Below are 22,885 nucleotides of genomic sequence, written 5' to 3'. Positions count from 1 at the left end.
CTATGATAGTATAGGTGATGTCATAGTGGTGCCGCTCACTTCTCTCTCGGTTTAGATCCAGATCCATAGGGTTCCACTGACTTACACTTATTGGACTTGGGTGGCTAGGATTGGTTATGCACTAGGGAGGTACTTTCATGTTGATTGGCGATGCTTAGAGCGCAATTGACGGAAGTCTTGGACGTGAGCAAGCCATTCATACTTTGGGACCAAGTATTGCTTCTCCAACTTGTTCTCATATGAGTTGGATTTTGAATATTTGAATGCGAAAAGACCTATTTGAGTATTTGGCGTGTCTGGATGCCTTCGGCATGGAATTCAGGACTGTCAGGGACCGAAACAATAAGTGATGCCAGTGTTACCATCAGCATCTACCTCAATGTGGCCGTCAACTTTGGTTTCGCTTCCAATGGCTTCTCCACCACCATGGAGTCCTTCGACTTGGGGTTTTGCTCATGCTTCAATTATGGGAGTCCCTGTGGGACCCAATGCTCTTCTTCAAGTTGATGTGACGGGTGCTCAACTATAGATAGTTTGATCCTATGTTGCGGCCATAGTTGTTGTGCTACTGCCATTTATGCAGGCCCTGATCCTTAGTGCTCCAATTGCCTCCGATCCCCTGGACCTCCCAACTCTCTCAATTCCTAGCAATCTGCTTTAGGTAAGTGAGCGGGTTTGGATGCACTCTCCTCTCCCAAGAAAAAGGGGAAGGTAGGTGCTCTCGATACCCTCGCATCCTCATCGTCTTCCTGGTTTGGATGGTATCTTAGATGGACTGGTTATCCGTGTTTTTCAATGTCAGCTTCGACTACTGCCTCTGAAAGGAAGAAGAGAAGGTTCCACTCAATCTCACCAAACTTAAGGATGTTGTAAGCTCCAAATTGAAGGCTCAAATTTCTTCTACGGAAAAAAAATCATCCCTTAAAGCCTTACAAGGGGGAATCATCCCTTCAAGGAAGATAATTTCATCTAGAGTTGATAACGTTGCCTTGAAAAAGACTCTTTTGGATAGGATGAATGAGAAAACTCATTAGAGGTTTGATCTAGTAAAAAAAAATTTAGGAGAATCGTGTTGTAGTGAATTGGAAAAGTTATATATATCTTGTATTCATCTCACCATGTGGTTTATATAGGGTTACATCATGTATACAAAAGGCAATACATAATAGCTATACTAATAAATCGCATACATTACGAGTCTGTCAATCGCACACATTACGAGTCTGTCAATCGCATACATTAAGCAATACCTATTGCATGAATAGTCATTATCATTTACAACACTCCCCCTTGGATATTCCATGTCAATAGTGTTGCCTCTGCTATTCGCTTCTAAGTTGCCTCGTCAAAAACCTTGCCAAGTAATAAAAACCCTGTGGGAAAAAACAACCTTGGTCGAAGGAGAAAAAGAGCACAACGCGCGTGAATGTGGAGTAGTCGACATCCTTCAACACTCCCCCTTGTGCCGCTCAAACTTGGTGATGACGCTTTGATTGTTGCCTCGTTAAAAACCTTGCCAGGTAACAAAAACCCAGTGGGACAAAAATAACCCTGGTCGAAGGACAAAAAGAGCACAACACGTCCTTCACTCTTCGAGATCAAACATGTAGACATCATGCCTCCTCCTGATGTCGACATCTCCCCCTGATTGCTACAATCATGGGAGTTCGAATAACTTTCTCAATCCGAGGCTCTTCACATGTTTCTCGGAGGTGGATTTTGGTAACGACTTAGTAAATAAGTCTGCTACATTATCCTCAGATCGGATTTGATTCACTTCAATCTTTAGAAGTGATCAATGTTGTTGCTGATTGTAAAAGAACTTAGGCGATATATGTTTGGTGTTGTTGTCCTTGATGAAACCTAATTTCATTTGCTCAATACAAGCTGCATTATCTTCATAAATGCAAGTAGGTTCATCTGTGGTAGACTTCAAACCACAAGTTCCTCGAATATGTCTAATCACAGACCTTAGCCATATGCATTCTCGCACGGCTTCATGTAAAGCAGTAATCTCTGCATGATTTGAGGAAGTAGCAACAAGGGTTTGTTTTGTAGACCTTCAAAATATCGCAGTGCTTCCCATGGTAAAGACATAACCCGTTTGGGAGCGACCTTTGTGAGGGTCAGAGAGATACCCTGCATCAGCAAAACCCATCAAGACATCATTGTCATTTTGATAGAGGGGAGGAGGAGTAGGACACCGACCACCATGGATAGTGGCGTCGACGGCTACATTACGGAAATTGGCTTTTTTCCTTATGGGGTCCGATCCCAAATTCCCATCATTTCTTTTCTCTTTGTAGGGATAGAACAAGCCCATATCTAGCGTACATTTTAAGTAATGAAAGAATGCCTTTATACCAGTCCAATGGCGTTGCATTGGCGCGGGGCTATATCTAGCCAACAAGTTCATAACAATTGAGGTGTCCGGTATTGTATTGTGCTAAGTACAATAATGCACCTATTGTACATAAGTAAGCACTTCTACTATTAACACGTCTTCGTCATCATCCCTTGGACGAAACGGATCCCTTTTAGGGCCAAGACTACAGACGACCATGGGAGTGCATTTTTGACTTTATCAAAATGCCAAGCATTTATTGACATGGTATACAAGTTCTAAATCTAGACAAAACTGTGTTCTCCCAAGGTCCTTCATCTCAAACTCGGATTTCAGGTGTTCAGCGGTTTCCCTTAACTCTTAAGGTTTCCAATTATGTTTATCAACATAAACCGCGACAATTGCAAATCTGGAACTTATCATGGAAACGCGTGGGCATAGTTCATCATATCCCTTCCCAATCAAGTAGTCACTTTAGTGAGCGTTTCAACCTCGTTGCAAACGCGCTCCGTGGTCTAGAGCCACTTGACTTGGGTAAATGAAGTTCACAAGAACCTTCATTATATTCCGTATCTAGATCCCCATAAAGATACGTAGTGACGACATTCATAAGCTGCATGTTCAGTTATTTGGAAACTATCAAACTGACAAGGTAGTGGAGTGCAATGACATCCATTACGAGAGAATATGTCTTCTCGTAGTAGATTCCAAGGCGTTTTGTGAGAAGCCTTGAGCCATAAGTCGAGATTATCATCTCTTTTTTCTCATCACGCTATCTAACGAAGACCTATTAATGTCAACAGGTTTTATGTTAGGAGGTGTTGGCATCTCAGGCCCAAAATCATTCATCTTCGTTAGTGAATCCAATTCAACCTGGATCACATCTTTCCATTTAGGCCAATTTTCTCTACGTTGGCATTCTTCAACGGAGTAAGGTTCAATGTCATTGGTCTCAACAATTCCAAGTCCTCATGTACACTAGTGTAGTTTGTAGAGATCTCTATATTCTCAGGAATTGGTTCTAACATTGAGGCGTCCCCCAACGATGTCTCTTGGACATAACCACAATCCAAAATATTCTCATGAGACGGATTTTGAGTATCAATGATCAATGGATCAAGTTGTGCCAAACTCGCTCTCTTCTTACGGCGAGAATCCATCGAACCTATGGGTCTCCCACGCTCTCTAGCCGAACCCATGGCCTATGACGCCATTATGCCACCTTGTGGCATCACCATACCACCATCCATGGTGGTGGTGCCGTACCCATCTTCTCTGGGTGGCACCATGTCCTCTTGTGGGGACATCAATCCTTGCAGGCATGTTTGCAGCAGGTATATGTGATCTCATCACTTTTAGGGGATCAAGATGAGACATAGTGGGGACAGACCACGACAATTCCTGTCGTTTCTGTTGAACGTTGACGTTCTAATCTCCCCCTAACGACGGGAAGACTGTCTCATCAAAGTGATAATCCACAAATCCAGCGAAAAAAAGAGATCGCCTGTCAAGGGTTCTACATAGCGGACTTATAGTTGGAGACTCATGTCCAACACAAATATATATATATATGCATTCGTTGCAATGACTCATGTTGATGGGTTGTCGCGACGCAATTGGCACATAAACCGCACACTCAAATATGCATAAGTACGAGATATTAGACTCGAACCCAGTCACTAACTGTAACGCAAATAAAAGTTGAGTGGCTGCTATGAGTCGTAGACGAATTAGCATAGCTGCATGCGATATTGCATAACCCAAGCGGAAATATTGGTGCGCATTACCAAAGTCCGGACTACCATCGTAGTCTTTTAATGGTGGCTTTTCCGCGAGACCAATTGGGTGTGTACATGGGAATATGATACTTGATATCAATACCCAATGATATGCAATAGTCATCGAAAATTTTCGATGTAAACTCTCTAGCATTATCAAGTCAAATTGACTGAAGGGGATTATCTGGGTAGTGAGCCCGTAGCCATATGTTATGTGCTAGGAGTGTAGTATAAGCAGCATTACGAGTGGATAATGGCACAACACGTGACCAGCGTGTTTGCGTATCAACCAACACCATAAAACATCTATACGGTCCGCAAGTTGGTTGATCCAATCCACAGAATTCCCTTAGATTCTTTGTAAGAATGGAATTATTTCCTTAGTGTCCTTTGCATAGGATGGTCTCGATCCTAATTTTGCTAAAGAGCAGGTTTTGCAAAATGAAAGATGGGCTTTAGAAGCAACCAAATAAGAATTTGGTTGAGCCACGAAGTCACAATTGACTTTAGAAGTAGAAAAAGGAGTCAAAGATGAGTCCATGGCGTCAAAGCCATGTTGTTGCCGTAGGGGGTAGACAACACCTGCCCTAAGTGGCCGGTCATGCATAGTCTTGGCGCCGTGAGGCGTATGTGCTTCTCCTCGAACCGATTTTTGGTTCTTACTTCTCTTCGTTTTGAAGAATGGATGTACGTGTGAAGTCTTTAATAGACAGATCATCATATCACGACCTGGGTGTCCCAAACGGTCATGTCAAAGCCTATATGTGTCAGAATCCCATAAATCATTTCTCATGACATGGCTGGATTCAATGACTCGAATAGTGGTTGCATACAACCCACTAGAGCGACACATAAGTTTCTAATACTCATTTATGCCCGTAGTCATTAGAGGTGATGCAAAGGAACTCTTGCCCATTCTCACAATGTGTTTCCACATGAAAACCATTGGCTCTTATATCTTTCAAATAAAGTTCGAATTAAGGTATGTCCAAGACATTAAGTAAAAGAATATACACTTTATTAATAGCCAATGATTACATCAAAGTTTCTTAACCAAAGTCTAATCTAAAAAGTCAAACTTAGACAGATTGTAGTCACTCAATCCGTTTGGTAACTCCAATCAAATATGACCAGGGAAGTAGAGAGAGATGTCGGTGGAGCGAGGCTCTCTTAAGTACCACTAATCTCAATTACTTTCCTAGACATCATACTTCATTGGATGCGCCACTTGAGAAAGAGTTAATACAAAATTGTCATTTATTAATTAAGGCATAATTGCCATTACATAATTCTTGGAAAAATAAAAGACTATTTAATCAAAATCTGCGGCATCAACATAGTTGTTTTCCTCGCCAGATTTGAAGTCTGTAATGATGAGATTGACGTCATTGTCATTTCCATCATCTCCTTCAGCTGCGAGATGAGCCTCATGCTCTCTCATATCTTTATACACTTGTATTGTGCAGCTTTGTTTTTCCACTCGCATTCTAGTGCTTAAACCAATGCTTTAAAGATCCACATCTATAGCATTACCTCACCCATTAATTGAGATGCACCTTGTGCATTTGGACATCCTCCATGGACGTTGGTGGCAACACCACCACTACCGGCGGCGCCTGTTTTGTCTCTCCCACGTTGGCCAATGTTGCCACGTGTCCACTTATCAATCTCGCGGTTTTCCTTCCTTTGTAGGGCGGTTGTATGAACCTACACGTCCATTTCGTTGGCCCCTAACTTTTTAGGGTTCTGCTCCTTGTGCCCTTCTTTAGGTGCGCTATTATAATTCGCCTCGTGAACGCTCTTAGTTCCAACTAGCCTTTGAATTATAGTTTTTCACGAGTATGTTGTTAGCTTTCTCAGTAATTGACATAAGTTGATGAAACCTCGTAATCCATCTAGCATTGCACACAAGCCTATTGCTTAGCAATCATTAACGCTGAGACGGGGAAGGTCGTTGAGAGGATTTTTCTCAATTAATCTTTAGTCTGTGAGCTCTTCTCCACAGAATCTCATTAGTAGTGAGGTGATTCTTGACGTCATTCACCTATCGGTGATAACAAATGTCATTTGAATCTGGTTTAGTGAAGTCGAGTTTTTGCACGTTTGCATTCGACATTCAAAGACAAAGGAGAATAGATTAGTTTCGAAGTAAAAACTTCCACGACAACTAATATAAGATTTCCGAGCCTTAATGCTACCAATAAATCGATTTCCAAGAATATTTGGATTAGACCGAACAATTATGTTTAATATGGTCACAATTTGATGTTTGCGGACGCTCTTAGTCTGAGCATTATGAACACTCTTAGTTCATACGAACACTCTTAGTTCGTTAAGCGTGAATCCCTATAATTCCGCTTTATTAAATACTCAAAATCCTGTTCATATATTCCAAAATTGTGCAAAAAATAAAAGGAATTTAAAATACAAGAAAGCAGCAACCTTAATTACAAAACTTACGTGTTGAAATTCGGAGCAGATTCTCTTCTGAACAACTTTCACTTTGATTGTTGTACCGGTCTCAAAATAACTCCGATAAGGCTGAAATTCGGAGCTCAGATGGAAGAGACAGAGGCGAACAACTCTGATGAAGAAAGGATTTTGATCTGAGGTTCCGAACTTGATGTTTTGGAGCCTGCAATCAGACGGACGTGCACAGGAAAGGAGAAGGATGCAGTCGGTGTGCGTTTACCACATTATTAAAATTAAGGTTGCATCCTTCTTCTTTCCTGTGCACGTAAAATTACAATTAGTACGCATTAAGCACTAAAGCACAGGAAAATTGATAAACGAGCATATATGTCACACCCCATACTCAAATTTAACTGTGTGGTTACTAAGACTCCTCAATTAATACGGGTTATCTCCTTAGGAGCAAGAGTAACTCATATGGCGAAAAGAGTAATAACTAAGATAAAATTTTGTTCCCCACCCTAAGTTCGTCAGCAAAATCAAACCTTAGGATACAAGAAGAAACCCTAACCGCCATGGACATCAACCCGAAGTGGTCATCACTCATAGAACCGCCACCAGCATCACTACCACCATCGGCAATGTTGTCACCTCCAACAATGAATCCATGAGGCTAGGTCAAGATCTAGGTTCAAGATCAGATCCAAACCTAAAACTGTATACAACAAATTGATCAATTCCACTGCGATATCGCAGCCATGATCCTCCACTGGTGAGACTTGCTTGCGGTTGAGGATGCACCACCAAAATCACCAATTCGATTATGGCTCCAATGAACTAGATTCATCCGTGGACTCATCCATGACTCACCAACTTCAAGCAATGTAGTATTGATAACCCCACAGCTAGTTCTGAGTATGGAGATTATATTGATGTCATTTTTTTTAGTTCCTTTGTACTCGAATAATTTTTCTATGTTTCTTTGAGTGGTCAGGTGTATCAGTGTATGTAAGTGTAGTATTATGTGTGGAGAACTTATTTTCTCAATGTCACTCCATGATAAATTCCTTTATAATGCTACAGTTATCAATAAAATTATGATTTCTACTAAAAGAATAAAATAGCTGAGAAGGCACGGTTTACAACAAAGGAAAGGATTGCGTTTGTTATTGTTTTACATTTTTCATTTCTTTTCTTCTTCGTTTTTGTTGCATGTTGCTGCAGCAGCAAACACAAAAAAAAAAAAAAAACTAACTGCTGCAAAGTAGAACAATTTCGTGTTAATAAGATTACTATTCTTCTCTTTCTCGACCTAGCACTTTCGCTCTGCTAGGGTTATCGTGGACGGCCGTCGACGAAAAATTCTATGGGGAGTTCATCAGGCTTCGGCCTCCTCATTCTCTTGGGGGCACTTGTGGTTCCCAAGCTTTTCAATGCTCTGCTGCTCCTAAGCGACGGCGAACGTTCAAGTGTGGTGGGTTCGTTGGTGCATGAGAATCCAGGGTTCGGTGGGACGGAAAGAGTTGGAGATGATGATTGCTGGGAAGGGTCGGATCCAGGTAGGCTGGATATGTTGTCGATTATCCATGGCGGTTTCAAGTGGTTGGATTCATCTTGGGGTGACGAGGGTGTTTCACGGCCACCGAAGGCGGAAGTGTCGGGTCCGACGGGGTTGGGTATTACCCTGCTTCTACCGCTAGGGATCGTTCCAGGAGATTTGGAACGGGTTTTGGCGAATCTGGGGTGCATGGGGCTGACCTTGTGTGGTGATGGCGGTGTCCTCTAGGACGTAGAGGGTGGCGAAGTGGTGACTGGACTCGGGATCGACGACGGAAGAGATTCTGGCGGCAGTGGCGGCTACTCTGGCGTTTGTGAGGTTGCTGGTGTTGCTAGGGTTTCTCCAAGTCGGGCTGGAGATTGGGTCTTCCTGCTCTGGGCTGCAATTGTTTGTTGGGCTCCTTGCCTTGGGCTACCCGAGTTTGGGTTTCAAAGGGGTGGAGGTGGCTGTGGGCTGGCATGTGACGGTCGGACAGGTTGGGCTGTGGACCCTTTTTGGCTGGAATGGGGCTCTAGGGCCCATAGTACTATTTAAATTTTGTTCGGGTCGCAAAAATCAGTGCCTTAGTTGTTTCCCTTTTATGCCTGCTTCGAGGTTTCTTGGTTTTTGTTAGAATAATAGTGCGTGGACTTCCTAAAAGGTGGGTGTACTCGGGATTTCTGGGATTTTATTCTTCTAGAATAGGGTTCATGAGGTTCTAAGGAACGATTGCTTTCTGTCGACCCCATAGGGGTGTTTCGTTTTTGTACTGCTTGCTGAATCTAATGAAATGGCTGACCTATTACTTAAAAAAAAAAAAAAAAAAGTAGAACAATTTCGTCGAACTGTTTCGGTTTTGGTCCCCATAATACAATACCAACTAATGTAGTTTCAGTATTGGTTTCGGCCAACCCATCAGCGCCGAACTGATTCGCCTAGGTCTCTATTCCCTTCCATCTTCTCAACTGCTAAAGCCTAGACAAAATTGATCTCCTTTAATCTTTAACTTGGAATATGGTGATCTTGGCCGGCCATGTGACTAAAGGCTTCAAAATCAGATGCTTAACAGATACCTAAAGGTGATTGACCTTATTCATATCAAGTCTTTGCTAAATTCTCTCTGAAGGGTACGTGTTGAAAAATCTGCCCATATATAATAGTACAGTTTTATTCCCAAATTCACTCCCGAGTGTTGAAAACCCTGACATAGCTGAGCAGCCCCCATGCATATATCAAGTCTTTAAATTTGCATTCAAGTCCAATTCAATTTTGCACAAATGCCTATACATCTCAATTATGAAATTTGCAGTAGAGTCTGATACATGCATAAGATCTTCAGCACTAAATGATGAGCAGTTGCTTGAGAACTACGATATATAAATATGTTCTGAAAAATTCTATAATACATACCCGTATATCATACACACATTTATAAATATAACAATAAATTTGTTGTCAAAGTGATAACCTGAGTCATATTTTGTGTAATCTTAGTTCGATTAATGGTAATTATACCACCTACAATATTGTTACAAGTTTTTGAACAAATTTGTTGTCAATGTTGTAATTTTATTTTAATTATTTGTAAATAGTGTAAATGAATATGGTAACTTTGTTCTCAATGTTGTAATTTTGATTCATATAAATTGTAATTTTTATTCAAGTAAATGTAAAATCAGTGTATGATAAACATCACAATATCATAGCTTGTCTCCTATGTTCTTATGGTGGATCCAAAATCAGCATGTGACGCATTGGTCGCTAATGGTTATGAACTTATGATGGATCTAGGAAGCAAAGACTATTTTCTCCATGCTCCACTTCGCAACATGGTTAATGGTTAACACGGTAACGAAAACATTTTTCTGTTCCTTAATTTATAATTCGTGAAACAAGTAGGTATAAATTCAAATTTTAGCTGAAGATTGTGAGTTGCCAAGAACAGCAAAAACATGCATGTATCCTAGACAATAAAACTGCAGATGACTGTTAAAAAGGCCATCTTACTTATGAGAACTTTAAAATTCGAATCAACTTCTACATGCATTCTATAGTAGCCTGGATCTAGATTTGAAAGTAGTTATTCATCCCTATGAGGTCAATTTTGGACGCTTAGTTGTTCAGGGTTTTGAATTTAAAAGACTTGATTAGAAAACTTATAGCAAGTTGAGCTTGAACTTAAAATTCTCTTTTAGCAAAAATAAATCAAAAGTTTATTATTTGTAGGAAAATTCTATAATACATATTCGTATGTCATACACACATTTATAAATATATATGACAATGGTAACGTTGAATTCTATTTTGTGTAATCTTAGTTCTATTAATGATAATTACACCACATACGATCTTGTTACAAGTTTTTGAACAAATTCGTTGTCAATATTGTAATTTTGTTTAATTATATGTAAATTGTGTAAATGAATATGGTAACTTTATTCTCAATGTTGTAATTTTAATTCACATAAATTGTAATTTTTGTTCAAATATATGTAGAATTAGTATATGATAAACATCAAAGTACTATAGTCTGTCTCTTATTTGTATAGCGGGAACTTGGGTTCAGGTTTCATTCAATATTGTGAAAAGAATTTTATGTACTAAATCAATAGCCAATTAATGTAGATCAAAATTATTTATTGAAATACGAATTAGATGAGCGTATTATCATCTAGGGTTTCTTCAGACGACAACACTGTGACTAGTAAAGGCCTTTGCATTGTTAATTAGTTAATTAAGCTATAAAGCTATTATTGCTAGTTGAACTAGGTTCAAGGTTGGAATTGTTTTTCCTCTCTGCACAGAACAAGAAAGAAGGTGGATACCCTAATCAATCGTAGGTCTCGATCATTTCAGACCTGTTTATTTTTGTGTTCTTTGTAGTGAGGTATGTTTCATCTAGTTTACGGTTGAACTTAAACTTATAGACTTTCATTTTCTCAAGTTTTCCTTTTATAGAATTCTTCTAGTGTTGACATGGTCTTTAAATGCGGTACGTAGAGTAGTGGTGCCAGTGTGCCACCTTGTTTTTTCTTCTGTATTGGTGGACACATTCAAGTGCCCCACCCCTACTTGTGTATACATCAATTAACCAGTTCACGACATAGCAAAATCCGAAGCCTTCAATTCACGAATTGTAAGTTTTGGACTTTTGGGAAAGGATCATCAAACGTGGAGTTTTTATTTTTAGAAAGATGATCAAATCATGTATGTAGTGCTAGATTACAAAATTGTCACATAAGACAGTACTTAAGAACACATTTCTTTTTGTGGTCAAATAAAGAACACACTTTGTCCTAGCAAAACTATAAATAAAAAATTAAAACAGAAAGAAAATGTTGAACATGAAGCTGATTCTCATTTGTCATTCTCCCTTATTTCCATGTATCAATGTGGATTTATGATGTGAATATTAATTTCTAAGTCATCAACTCTTCAAAGATCTCTGCACAAAAATGTTTTACTCGTGCGGCTCTCTCTATCTTGCTATGCTAGGGTTTGATTTTGCAAACCCTTTGTTGATGACGCTCCTAGTGTTTAGAACGACATACCTTGTTCATTCGTTGGATTCTTTAGCCGTTAAGCTACCATAGGGGGTTTTTCTCTCTCTTCTCCTGGCGTTCATTCTTGTCGGGGCTGTGTTCTCGATTGTTTGGGGCATGTCTCGGTTTACAGCTTCGATTTTTTTGATTATTTTTCTTTGCAATCGGATTCACCGATCTATTCCATGCTGGTGCAACTTGGTGGATATTGACAAGTTTTTTGGTCGAATTTGTTGGTGTCTTGGTGATGGTAGTTGTTGTAGATGGGTGGATTGTTCGTTTGGGTTTATTGTTCAGTGGCTTCATGGCTTTGATGTAGCCTCGACTTGGGCGGTTATGGTCAGCTTTAAAGGGGAGGTTCATTTGGTATGGTGGCATTTCGGATGCTTCAAGGCCGGAATACCCTTGTAGTGGATATCCGAGCTCGGCGAGATTAGTAGAATAGGATTTGAAAGTTGCAGGACTAGCGAATTCGTCTATTAAGCAACCTTAGACATGGTAACACGATGGAGGTTTCGATGATTGTGGTTAACCCTTGACCCTAGTACTGCTAGCATTGATCCTTGCCTTAGGAATATCGGTATCAGTCTAGGATATCATGACTTTGTACTCAAATTATCGTCATCAATTATTGTTAAATCTGAATTATTATTATTATTTTTTTTTTTTTGTAACGCGACGGATAGAGCTTTGAGTTTAATTTTTTATTTATTTACGGTTTATAGTACTTGCACCGCCTGTATTGGGATTGTTAGAGTATATGATATGTAACTAGAGTTGTAAAATGTCTAGTGAGCTAGCATTTTTGTTGAATAGAAGCGTTCAGGTGTTATCAGTTGAGAGGTCAATTGCTAATGCTTGCTCATTTATGCTACAGCCTCCACCAAACAAAGAGAAACAGTCTGTATAAGGCTTTAACAATCACGAGCCATTGTCTTTATTCTTTAAGCTCCACTCGTGATAATGAATGGTACCAACCACCAATTGGGGTAGCTAATCAATTAGGAGTATCATATAGCATTCTATGAAAAGGAAACACTTGAAAAATAATGTTAGATAGGGGGGAGGAACCGTTGTTGTAGTGGTTGAATTTCATGGAGCAAATTATTCTCTCAATAATCTTCAATTGGATGGGGCTTTTGCTAAATTGGTACAGCGGCTTTTTTTATAATCGTTCTAGACATTTGTATGCTGTAAAAGTTTAATGCATAGAATTACCAAGGTAATGATTCTTTATGTTGTGTCCTTGGCAAGAACTCGACCTCCACTTCTAATGCCACCAAAACAATCAACTCCTAATTTTCAAACATAGTCGCAACCCACACACTAACACCAGAACATGGAGAAATATCTGAACTCTTCCACCATTTGATATCGCAGACAGAAGAGTTCAACCTCCCCCACCTCCTGGACCTCCATCGATCAAAGCCACCATGTCCGCCCAAGGAGCTGGAACTCGATGCCGCAACCATAATGGAAAACGCCACCTCCACCTTCTATGAGCCAAGCCTAATCATGATTCGACCATTGAAGAAAACCAAAAAAAACATAGCTAAAGCTCAAAGAGTTAAATGTTGCTCAACCATCCTAAACAGCAAAATCATGAGGAATCGTAAATACTGAAAAGAAAGAGAACAAGGAATCGATGTTATAGACCATTTGGTTGCTCAATGCAGGTCTATCAGGATCACGGCGCTCGAATGCAAACCCTAAATTGAATGTTGAGACTATGCTTCCATAGAAATTAAACCTTTTTTTTTTCTTTAATAAGAAAAAATTAAGACAAGGAAAAGAAAAGAGCTAGATACAAAAGTTTTAAGGCAACCTGATGATCCTAATTGGTCAACATAAGAAGGGTTTCTTGAGACTTTGTTTTAGATCATGCATACATCTTCTCTGTGAACTTTTGTAGTCTTAATCATTAAGCACTAAATAGTACTCTCTTTTTTTAACTAATGACTATACTTCTTGCTAACCACTAAACTAATATGTGAAGGAAAAGGTTAAAAAGTTCAAAGGAAAATTAAGGAGCAATCCTAATCCCTTCTCTATGGAACCCACCAATTAATCAATAAGCTCGAGATCATCACATAGGTTCCAACAATAATTAAAAAGAATAGACCACGAAATCATTTGGCTTTCCACGTAACTAATATAATAGAAGGTGACACTTTACCGTATATGCATAAGATATAACATTATACGCCTTTCAAAAAAAAAAAAAGATATAACATTACACGTATGCAATGCCCCAATAATTTTGATGCTACACGTCCCAAAAAAAGAAATTTGATGCTTGTACAAAGACAATAATTATTCATTTATATGTTTGAAAAGTTATACTAATTCGCACAAGTAACTCTCACATTATTCTAATTCTAGACGTTTTCTAGAAAACGTGTCACCTTTTATTATCAATTCTAGTTTTCTCTAACGATTAACTAGTTAAGTAAGTTACGCTTTTTTTTTTCAAAAAAAAAAAGTTAGCTTCAATAATATGGGTGACTCTATTCAGATATCTATATTCACTATATAGACTTTCATGGATTTTTGTAAAAATTTAATTACTATTATGGCCCTCTAAAAAACCAGCAAAGCAAAAAAAATCCAACTTAATGAATAAATAAACTCTATTCCAACAGATAAAAAAAAATGAATCTGACTTGAAAAATTACCTGTCATCACCCTCCACATCCATCTGATCATTTTTCAATTTTTTCTTCTTTTCATCTTTTTTTTTTTTCATTATTATTCTGTTGTTCTTCCGTCTTCACCACACAATCAAAACTACATCCCTCTATTCTTTCTTCATCTCTCTCTCTTTTCTTACTTTATATATATATATACACACATCGTTAGTATTTACCACCCATAAACTAAATGAATCTTCTATCGATTGATATTCAACATTTGCATCTCAGAAAAGGAAAAGGAAAATTCAACATCAACATCACATCACATCACACATAGCACCAACAATCATGCATTATGATTTTTACATATCCTATATAATTCATTTGACCATTGTTATCACATATCCAAAATTATAAATTCTATCACTCTTCAGTAGTTCATTTGGCCAGCATGTTTATATTAGATCAAAGGCTGTGTTCTATCGATTTTGCGTAGATGATGGTGATCGCCATTGACGCTACTGACTTCGTTGAAAGGCTCTTCTCTGATGGAAGATGCATTAGCATGTTAAGTGAGCTATTCTTGTGCATAAACTCGTTGTCCACCATTTTTTATAGAGATGAGAGAGAGAAGATGTAAGACAGAAGGAGAGGCAAGAGATAGAAAAGAAAGAAAATAACAACAACAACAACATCATAATAATAAAGGGGCAAATTTGGCAGTTTGAGGAGAAAATAATGAAGTTGAGGGTCCATATAGTAAAAAGGAACGTCCGACTAGAATCACCCAATAATATTAATAAAATAAAATGCTCATTAGCTGTGAGCCATTAACTTATAAATTTTGGTCTAGTGGCATAAGTCTATTATTTGTAAGTGAGAGCTCATGGAGTTTAACTTACAATACACTAGTTATATATGAGTTGTTTATTAGTTTAAAAAAAAACTTATTATTATTATTATTATTATTATTATTTTAATAAAGATTATCTCAATTCATTCATCTCAAGCGAGAATGGTTATTACATACCTTTCCACTGTCATGTATAGACAGACAAGAAGCTGTTGTACATAGAAATATGTTCACTCATTGAATTTCCGACGCTTATTAAAACGAGCAAGTCTAGAACTAAGAACACATAAGGTGCACAAAAGTGCATAACTCCCTAAAAAATTAGGGAATTATTGAAAATAAAACTAAGCTAATAAAAATACTTTAAACTTAGGCTAATACCCATGCCGAAAGGATGCATCTCGCTGACGAGGCTCAAGGTTCACGCCAACGCAAAGTGTCGTCAGATGAGCAAGAGAAAAGTAGGGGATATTTAATTTTGGATGGAGCGCATGTAGCGTGTTCCCTTAGTCTAGGTCACTTATCTAATATAGGATCTTAACTCTCTGTCACTTATCTAATAGACTAATATCACTTTGGGTGTGGCTATTGTCACCCTACTAACTACTTTGTTCATTCTACAAGTTTCTGATTTATTAAAATACTAAAATATCTTAATATGAAATTACAATAAATAACAATATTAGATTAAAAATTACAATTAATTTTTCTTATTACCTACAGAATAGGTACTTAAAAACTTCATTATTAATCTTTTCATTCATCGTTAAATCCGGTGAGACTGATTGACTAAGACTTCATGAGATTGACTGAGAAAGACGAGGAGGCCGGAAGCCAAAAACAATTGTGAGACACTGTGGAAGTCAAATAGAAAAAGATTTTGAGTTAAACCCAACATTGGAAAACAGTACTTTGGGTTTTGCAAATAGGTAAACAAAGTAAACATAAAACTAAAAAAAAATTTGTAAAATGAGAAAAGAATGTAAAATGAACAAATTAGTTAGTAAGGTAGCAATTACTGCACCTATCACTTTTTATCGTAAAGTTTAATGGCTCCCTCTAAATGTCTGCCCTTTACCATTATTTTTTGTCGACTCATTGCTTTTTTTTCAGTTGTACTTCAGTACCACTTCTAGACTCGATCAATCGACTTCTGCCGTTCTACCCTACCGACCGACACTTGTTGCGGTATGCTTTCTCCCTGATACCAAACTTCAGACCACCACACGTTACTCAGTCCTCATAAACCCTACACATTCATTAATCATCTTCTTAATTATTTAATTGTCTGAAAAAAAAAAAAAAAACTCATTAATTTATTCCAATTGTTTGAAAAAGACAACAATAATATAAATTGCTGCCAAGTGCCAACTTTGATTACAAAATCCAAAGCATAGAATTCAGTGCACCCAAAATTAATATTTTTTTCCCAATCTTCCATATAAAACGTCACAGACCGGGTCGGCATCACGAAAAATCTATGCACCCGTCGGTGACATAAACTCCTAGCCATTACTAAAGGAGCGCATATGGTACTCTCACCCGTGGGCACCACAAGTTTTTCCAGCTGGCAAATTCCGACCAGAACCCGAGGCGCAGTAACGGTCGAGTACGAACCTCCAGCTGTTACCCACTAGGCGCACGTTTAACCTCTTTACACTAATTTACGCCTACTAGCGTACTGCATACTCGAACATCGTTAAAAAAAAGTTAATAGCGTAAAAATTAATTACACGCTGTTTCTCTGGTCCCAAATATTTCCCACTTTAGTAATATTGCTTACAGGAAAAAAATAATAATAAGAAACTAGAGCCAAATATAGGCTGTCATGGAATTGAATATGCACGTGCGAGAAAAAAAGCTGACGAGCGTCGCACGTGCGAGTTCGGCGTGGCTGGAGAACCAGTATGGAAATGGAGGAAGATGACGATGGTAGAGATTAGAGAAGGGAACCAGGGAATGCGGCTTAGAAATCGGCGATTTTTCTGTGGGAGCGAGATCTCGGGGTGAGTTTCCGGGTTTCGGATCCTAAGTCCCTCAGGCTCCGGACCGCCAACACATCGCTTTTCCGGATGTCGATGAATCGCCGGATGTCGCCGATTTCTTCGTTAACAGAGTCTGTAACAAAAAAAAAAAACAAACAAAAATTAATCGAAACTGTTTCGGATTAAGATTGAGAAGGGGACAATGAAAACCGGCATTGTACGTACCTACGCGCTTGGGCGCGGATAGTCTAGTGAATCCATTGAACTGAGCCAAATCTGAGAGCAAAAAAATCCGGACGGTGAGGATTTAAGCTGAAAAGAGCAACAGCCGTTGATTGAGATGAGAAGAGTGAGGGAGAGAGGGAGTAGTAGTACCTGACTGGGAGGGTGTGTGGGAGAAGAGGAAGAGGATGAGGAAGCAGAGAACGGTGAGGATAGGGATGAGGTGGATGACTTTGTCGGGAGTGGTGGGAGGCGGTGAGGACAGTCGGTGAGGCTTTGTTGCTTTGTTGTCGTCGAAGTCTGGAGAAGAGGAGGAGGAGGAGGAGACGGAAAAGGCTAAAATGTCCTTGGAGCGCTTGTCGTCGTGGATCAGAGTGTCGTCGCCGCCGTGGGCCTGGTGGAGCTTGGAGACCGGTGAGCCCAGGGACTGCCTTTGCATGGTGAGAGAGAGAGGAGGAGGAGAAGTAGAGACAGGTGTGAGCTGTGTGACCTGGCCTGTGGGTGTAGATTTTTATCGTTTATATATAGGGGATTTCTCATTTTTCTTTTTGTTTTTGTTTTCTTGTTTCTACAACTATTTATCCGTTGGCTCCTTTTTTTTTCGGTCAATGCTTTTCTTATCCGTTGCTACTTGGTAGCATAGTTGCAAAAAAAAAAAAAAAAAAAAAATTATGAATATTTAATACCTACCATGTGATTTCAGTCCAAAACAAGAAAAAATCATTCAAAAAAGAAAAAGATCTTTACTACTTGTGTTAGAAAATACGTATTAAACATGAAGATAATATTCATATCTCTCATGTTTAATATAATTGCGCATAACTTTTTACCTAATTTATACTTTTATACAGTTAAAACTTTATGAACATTCTTCGGTGCGTTTGGATGAGAAAATTATAAAATCCGTAGGAATTTATAAATGATGGAATCTTTAACTCCATCAATCTAAAATTCCATTAATTGCAATTTCTGTTGTTTGGATGCATCTATTTAGGATTTGAAATGTCTAATAAATTAAGAAAATTTAAAACAAATAAAAAGATAAAATAGAAAAAAGTCTTGTTTTGAAAATAAAAATTGAATACTGCAAAAGAATTCGTAAATGACACCTATTTTGGTGGAAATTGAAGTGAGAAATTTAAATAATGAATTCCTTCGTTTTTTTCCACAGAGAAATTTAAAATTTCCAATCTGATAATGCCAAACGAGGGAATTGGCTTTTAAGAATTATGAAATCCTCACTTTCAATTAAATTCCATCATTTTTTCCCTCATCCAAACACACTATTAGTGTTAAAGACGAGTTAGAAAATAAACATGTAGCCATGTAGCCCTTTCTAGCCATGTATAAGACTTCTTCTAGATACTCAGTGTCGGTCGATTAGTCTACAAAAAAGGTAGTTGCAACGATGGCGATTTTCATCAAGTGATCAAGATTCAACCTCATCTAATAATTCATTGATTTTTTTTTTCCACTCGAGATTTTGATTGAGAAGCTATTTATTGGGTTGGAAACTAGATGTATGTAGAAAATGATGGAGATGGTTCAGTTTCATCAATTGATGACCATATGCCACGTTTTGAAGATTTTTGAACTCATTTTTTCTTGATTCTTTTTTTTTTGTTGGTAAAAATGATTGATCTCAAACTTTGGAGAGAACATGCATCAATAAGTTAAATGAGAAATTGTTAGATTTCTCTCGGCAAAAGCACTAATATATAGATGCAGATTATCTCTTTCTTAATAAGTGGGAAAGATGACCTAATACCACCAAGTTGTGAGAAATGAGATCTCCCTCTCTTGTATTTGTTGACATCGGATACTTACAAGACAATGAAGACATCGTCTAGGTCTGATAGGGTACCTGAAAAATGTTCTCCAATGATCAAGTCACTTCACAACTCAAACAATAGACTAAAGTCAGTAGTCCGCAACTTGATGTCTAATATAATTGCGCATAACTTTATAACGAATTTATACAGTTAAAATTTTATGAACATTCTTTAGTGTTAAAGACGGGTTAGAAAGTAGACACGTAGCCCTTTCTAGTCGTGTATGAAACAATATCGGTCGATTAGCCTACAAAAAAGGTTGTCGCAGGGGTAACGAGTTTTTGCATAAGCAAGTCTAAGGTTGGGTACTTGTTATTCAATTAAGATTATGAGATTCTCCTTTCTTACACCGAGGGCGAGTTGAGTATATTGACTACAACAGGTCATTTGCTCTTATTTAGAAGCTAATCTCGATTAATCACGTGCACAAACTCCAAGCCCAATAGACCATGCTGAGGGACCAGCTTCTGTTCTACTCAATCAGTTTAATGCTCATCGTTTTTCATGCCCTCACAATTGATAAGTTCATTTTCTTTGTTATCCATAAACAAATTTAGTTATTTTTCAATATGCAATAGGGTCTAAGAACGTCTAGCTTAAGTCTCATTCTGATATTATTCTCAATCATCTCTCACCGATTGAGCTAATTCTTGTTGTAATTACTAATTAATCTATCCTATAATTGCTTGGTCCCACAAGAAAACGAAATGAACCAAAAAAAAAAAAAAAAAAGGAACCCAAGGGTGAAGCTGAAATTGGGCTTTTGAATGAAGGAACAAATCCAAAGAAGACTTGGAGGACACTCAGAGCCCACTTAAGACGACGAACGGACGGCTGAGATGAGACCTCGAGTGTAATATCCGACGTCCTGGATGACGCCTACGGTGTAGTGTGACCCGAGCGGTGACGCGAACCCCAGAGGAAGATCGAAATTTCTGGCGGCTCTTCCCTCTTAACTTGCGACAAACGAAAACCCAAACCATCAAAATCCACTCTCATTCCTTTTTCCCTTTCCTCACAAAAAGAAACACACCCGAGAAATCGAGAAGAAGAAGAAGAATGGTGCTATGGGAGATCACATTGGGAACCGCCTATTTCCTGGGTCTTAGACGAACCTATAGACTCGCCCTGAGGATGCAGCGCCGCATCATCAGCCCGAAGCACCCCAAGATCCGTCAATTTGCTCACAGGTATTTCATTCTTAATTGAAAAGGGATTACATTCCCAATTGAAATCGATTACTGTTAATTTCCTCTATAAGTGTTTCCGTTCAAAATTGGTGGGATTTGAAGAGAGAGTTGGATCACTTTGGATGCAACTCTTATTACATGTTGCTTTATTTTTTTTAAAATTTTTAATTTTTAATTTTTAATTTTTAATTTTTAATTTTTAATTTTTAATTTAGCTTAGGAGGTGTTTGATTTTGAGTATATAATTTGCTGAAGGTTTGTTGGATCTCATTATCTATGATTTGGGCAACCTTGTGTTGTCGAGATGAAATTAGCTGTGATATGCAGTGAGTTGCACATTTAGCTTGTATATGAACCGAGTGATGGAATAAACTGCTATATCCATGTAATTTGAATTGAACAAAAGACTTCCATTTGTTGCTTAAAGTCTTCATATTACGCTCATTCGATTCTTTAAGTGCTCATGTAGTAACATGGCATTCCTGGACCAGCAGAAGCATTTGATTGTTCTGGACAATGTTAGTCGAATACTTTTGGAAAGTTCATTGCTTCTCAGAAGATGTTTGACATGTGATACTAATGGCAAAACTACACTTGGTCCTTCGGTTTGATAACAGAGATTATGCCCCCTCCCCCTAAAGAAATGCATCAAAATATTATGATCGAAATATGTTGAATGTTTTTTTTTTTTTTTTTGGGCTTCGGTTAGACTTGTTATGATTTCTTTCTTTGGGATTGATCTTTTGTCAATTTGGTTTTCAATGATTTCATGTACCTTGAAAAGAAGAAAGGAAGTTCACTTAAATTTCTAAAAATCTATAAAATCTCTAATGATTGAAAGTGTTTTTTTTCATCCATTGGATTTCAGGACCATGTTCACTGAAGTTTCTTTATTGATGCTTGTTACTTGGCAACATCCAATCATATGGTGCTGAACTATTGATCATTTCATTACTTGTTTGACTGCCATAATGATGTTATTTTCGTTTTTGTTCTTAAAAGGCGAACGCGTGCCGTTTTTGACGCCGCGGTGAGTGTTCACAAGAACATACAGCAAAGAGACATAGACTTGGGTCGGAACCTTGGGAACTGGATCCTGCGTTGGCTTGATCGGATGAAACCTTCAGCTAATATTCGAGGTTCGTCTGAGCAACTCAAACACTTTAAAAATGGTGCTAGCTCGGGCATGAGCATGACAAAGCAGGTAAACTCATCCCACCTGAAAACTCCAGGTAGCACCCAGATCAGAAAGCAGGAATCTGATAGGCATATGTTTTCATCTATGACAAATGCGCTGCCCAAAACCCTCCCTTCGATTTCCATGATGATGAGAGCAAGACAGACTTCTGGGACTATGACCCAGTATAGGAACTTATTCACTAACAGACCTGAAGCATTGAGGTCGGATTACACCCGAGGTGGCTTTGGGGGAATTATACGTAAGGATATAATGCAGTGGATGCAGCAAAATTGATAGCAAAAGATTGTATTCCATTTGTGTTCTAGAGCCAAACAATCTTGGGATTGAATTACAGGAGCAGATAGGTTTTGAGGATGTGTTTGGATGTAATACAGTTCCTCTGAAGCTTTTCAAAATCCGCTTCAAGATATTTTTTTTTTTTTTTTTTTTTGTTGCATTTGTTTCTTTTTGGGAAGTTGTTGTTGCCTGTGACATCAGATGATTTTGTAAATTAAATAAATGGGAGGATCGAAGTCTGATTGTTACTCTGTAGTTTCTAGTCACTTATCGCAACCGTTGGTTCATTACTTCATTTCACGGTTGGAGCTTGTGCACGAATATCACATGTTCTTCTGAGCTGAAGTACCTAAAAGTCGAAGTGAGATGTAGTGTTTTACAAAATTCCTCTATGGTTGTCCAAGTATGAGACATTGGTGCGTTTTGCAGTTACTGATGCGATAATTGTAGTTTTTTATTCTCTACAGTTTTCTATGCTTGGCTATATATTAAAGAAATAATTAATTTGTAATTTCTACAATTTCTTATAGAAATTCAAATTCTATATCAAATTATATGATCAAATCACACATCACAATATACTAGGCCTTCTAATTCTTTAAAAGGCTTATCTAAGAGATTCGCGATATAACTAGGAAGACGTTTCAAATACCATACAAGATGAGAAAGGATTCCCCATTGATAGCAAATGGTATTCATTAAGCAGGGCGGGAATCAAAAACTCGTTAATTTGAAGAAGCATTTTGAATTATTTGATTTATTAGATCTTGAAAAATTCCTTTTCTTGTGTCAAAGACTAGGAGACGCACAACGGCACAACCTCCCCCCCCCCAAAACCGCCTTATGCTTGTCTGGATTCTGTTCAGTCGACCCTTGGAAGATAATGTTAGGGAATTACATGATTAACTTTAGGTTAAATTTGTGTCTAATCCTCATGTTATTGCAGTTGTAATAATTGTATGAAGAAGAAACCAACACATGTGGTCGAGTTGGTAAGAGCCTCTAAGTGTGGAACCTCTACACTCGGGTTTGAATTCCGTCGACGCTGATTGGAGTTAAATTCTAATTTATTCTTGGTGG

At 38.2% G+C, this 22,885-nt stretch overlaps 2 protein-coding genes and 1 long non-coding RNA gene across 3 annotated transcripts in view; 1 reads left to right on the top strand and 2 right to left on the bottom strand.

Moving 5' to 3' along the window:
* LOC133741807 (uncharacterized) overlaps positions 1-22,885 on the bottom strand; it is a 97,102-nt gene that overhangs the window by 72,850 nt on the left and 1,367 nt on the right. The window lies entirely within an intron of this gene.
* LOC133743935 (uncharacterized) lies at positions 16,779-17,814 on the bottom strand. Its single transcript, XM_062172016.1, has 3 exons — positions 17,460-17,814; positions 17,310-17,360; positions 16,779-17,217 (listed from the first exon to the last, which is right to left on the bottom strand). The coding sequence occupies exons 1-3, from the start codon at positions 17,743-17,745 to the stop codon at positions 17,066-17,068; spliced, it is 489 nt and encodes a 162-aa protein (XP_062028000.1). The 5' UTR covers positions 17,746-17,814; the 3' UTR covers positions 16,779-17,065.
* On the top strand, positions 20,017-22,053 carry LOC133743841 (uncharacterized). The gene is made up of 2 exons (XM_062171895.1): positions 20,017-20,328; positions 21,331-22,053. Exons 1-2 carry the CDS (start codon positions 20,198-20,200, stop codon positions 21,800-21,802), a joined length of 603 nt encoding a protein of 200 aa, XP_062027879.1. The 5' UTR covers positions 20,017-20,197; the 3' UTR covers positions 21,803-22,053.

This window comes from Rosa rugosa, chromosome 4 (genome assembly GCF_958449725.1).
Source record: "Rosa rugosa chromosome 4, drRosRugo1.1, whole genome shotgun sequence".
Classification (NCBI taxonomy): domain Eukaryota; kingdom Viridiplantae; phylum Streptophyta; class Magnoliopsida; order Rosales; family Rosaceae; genus Rosa; species Rosa rugosa.
Note: the sequence above shows the minus strand (reverse complement) of the source record. Positions and strands in the feature narration are given on the sequence as shown.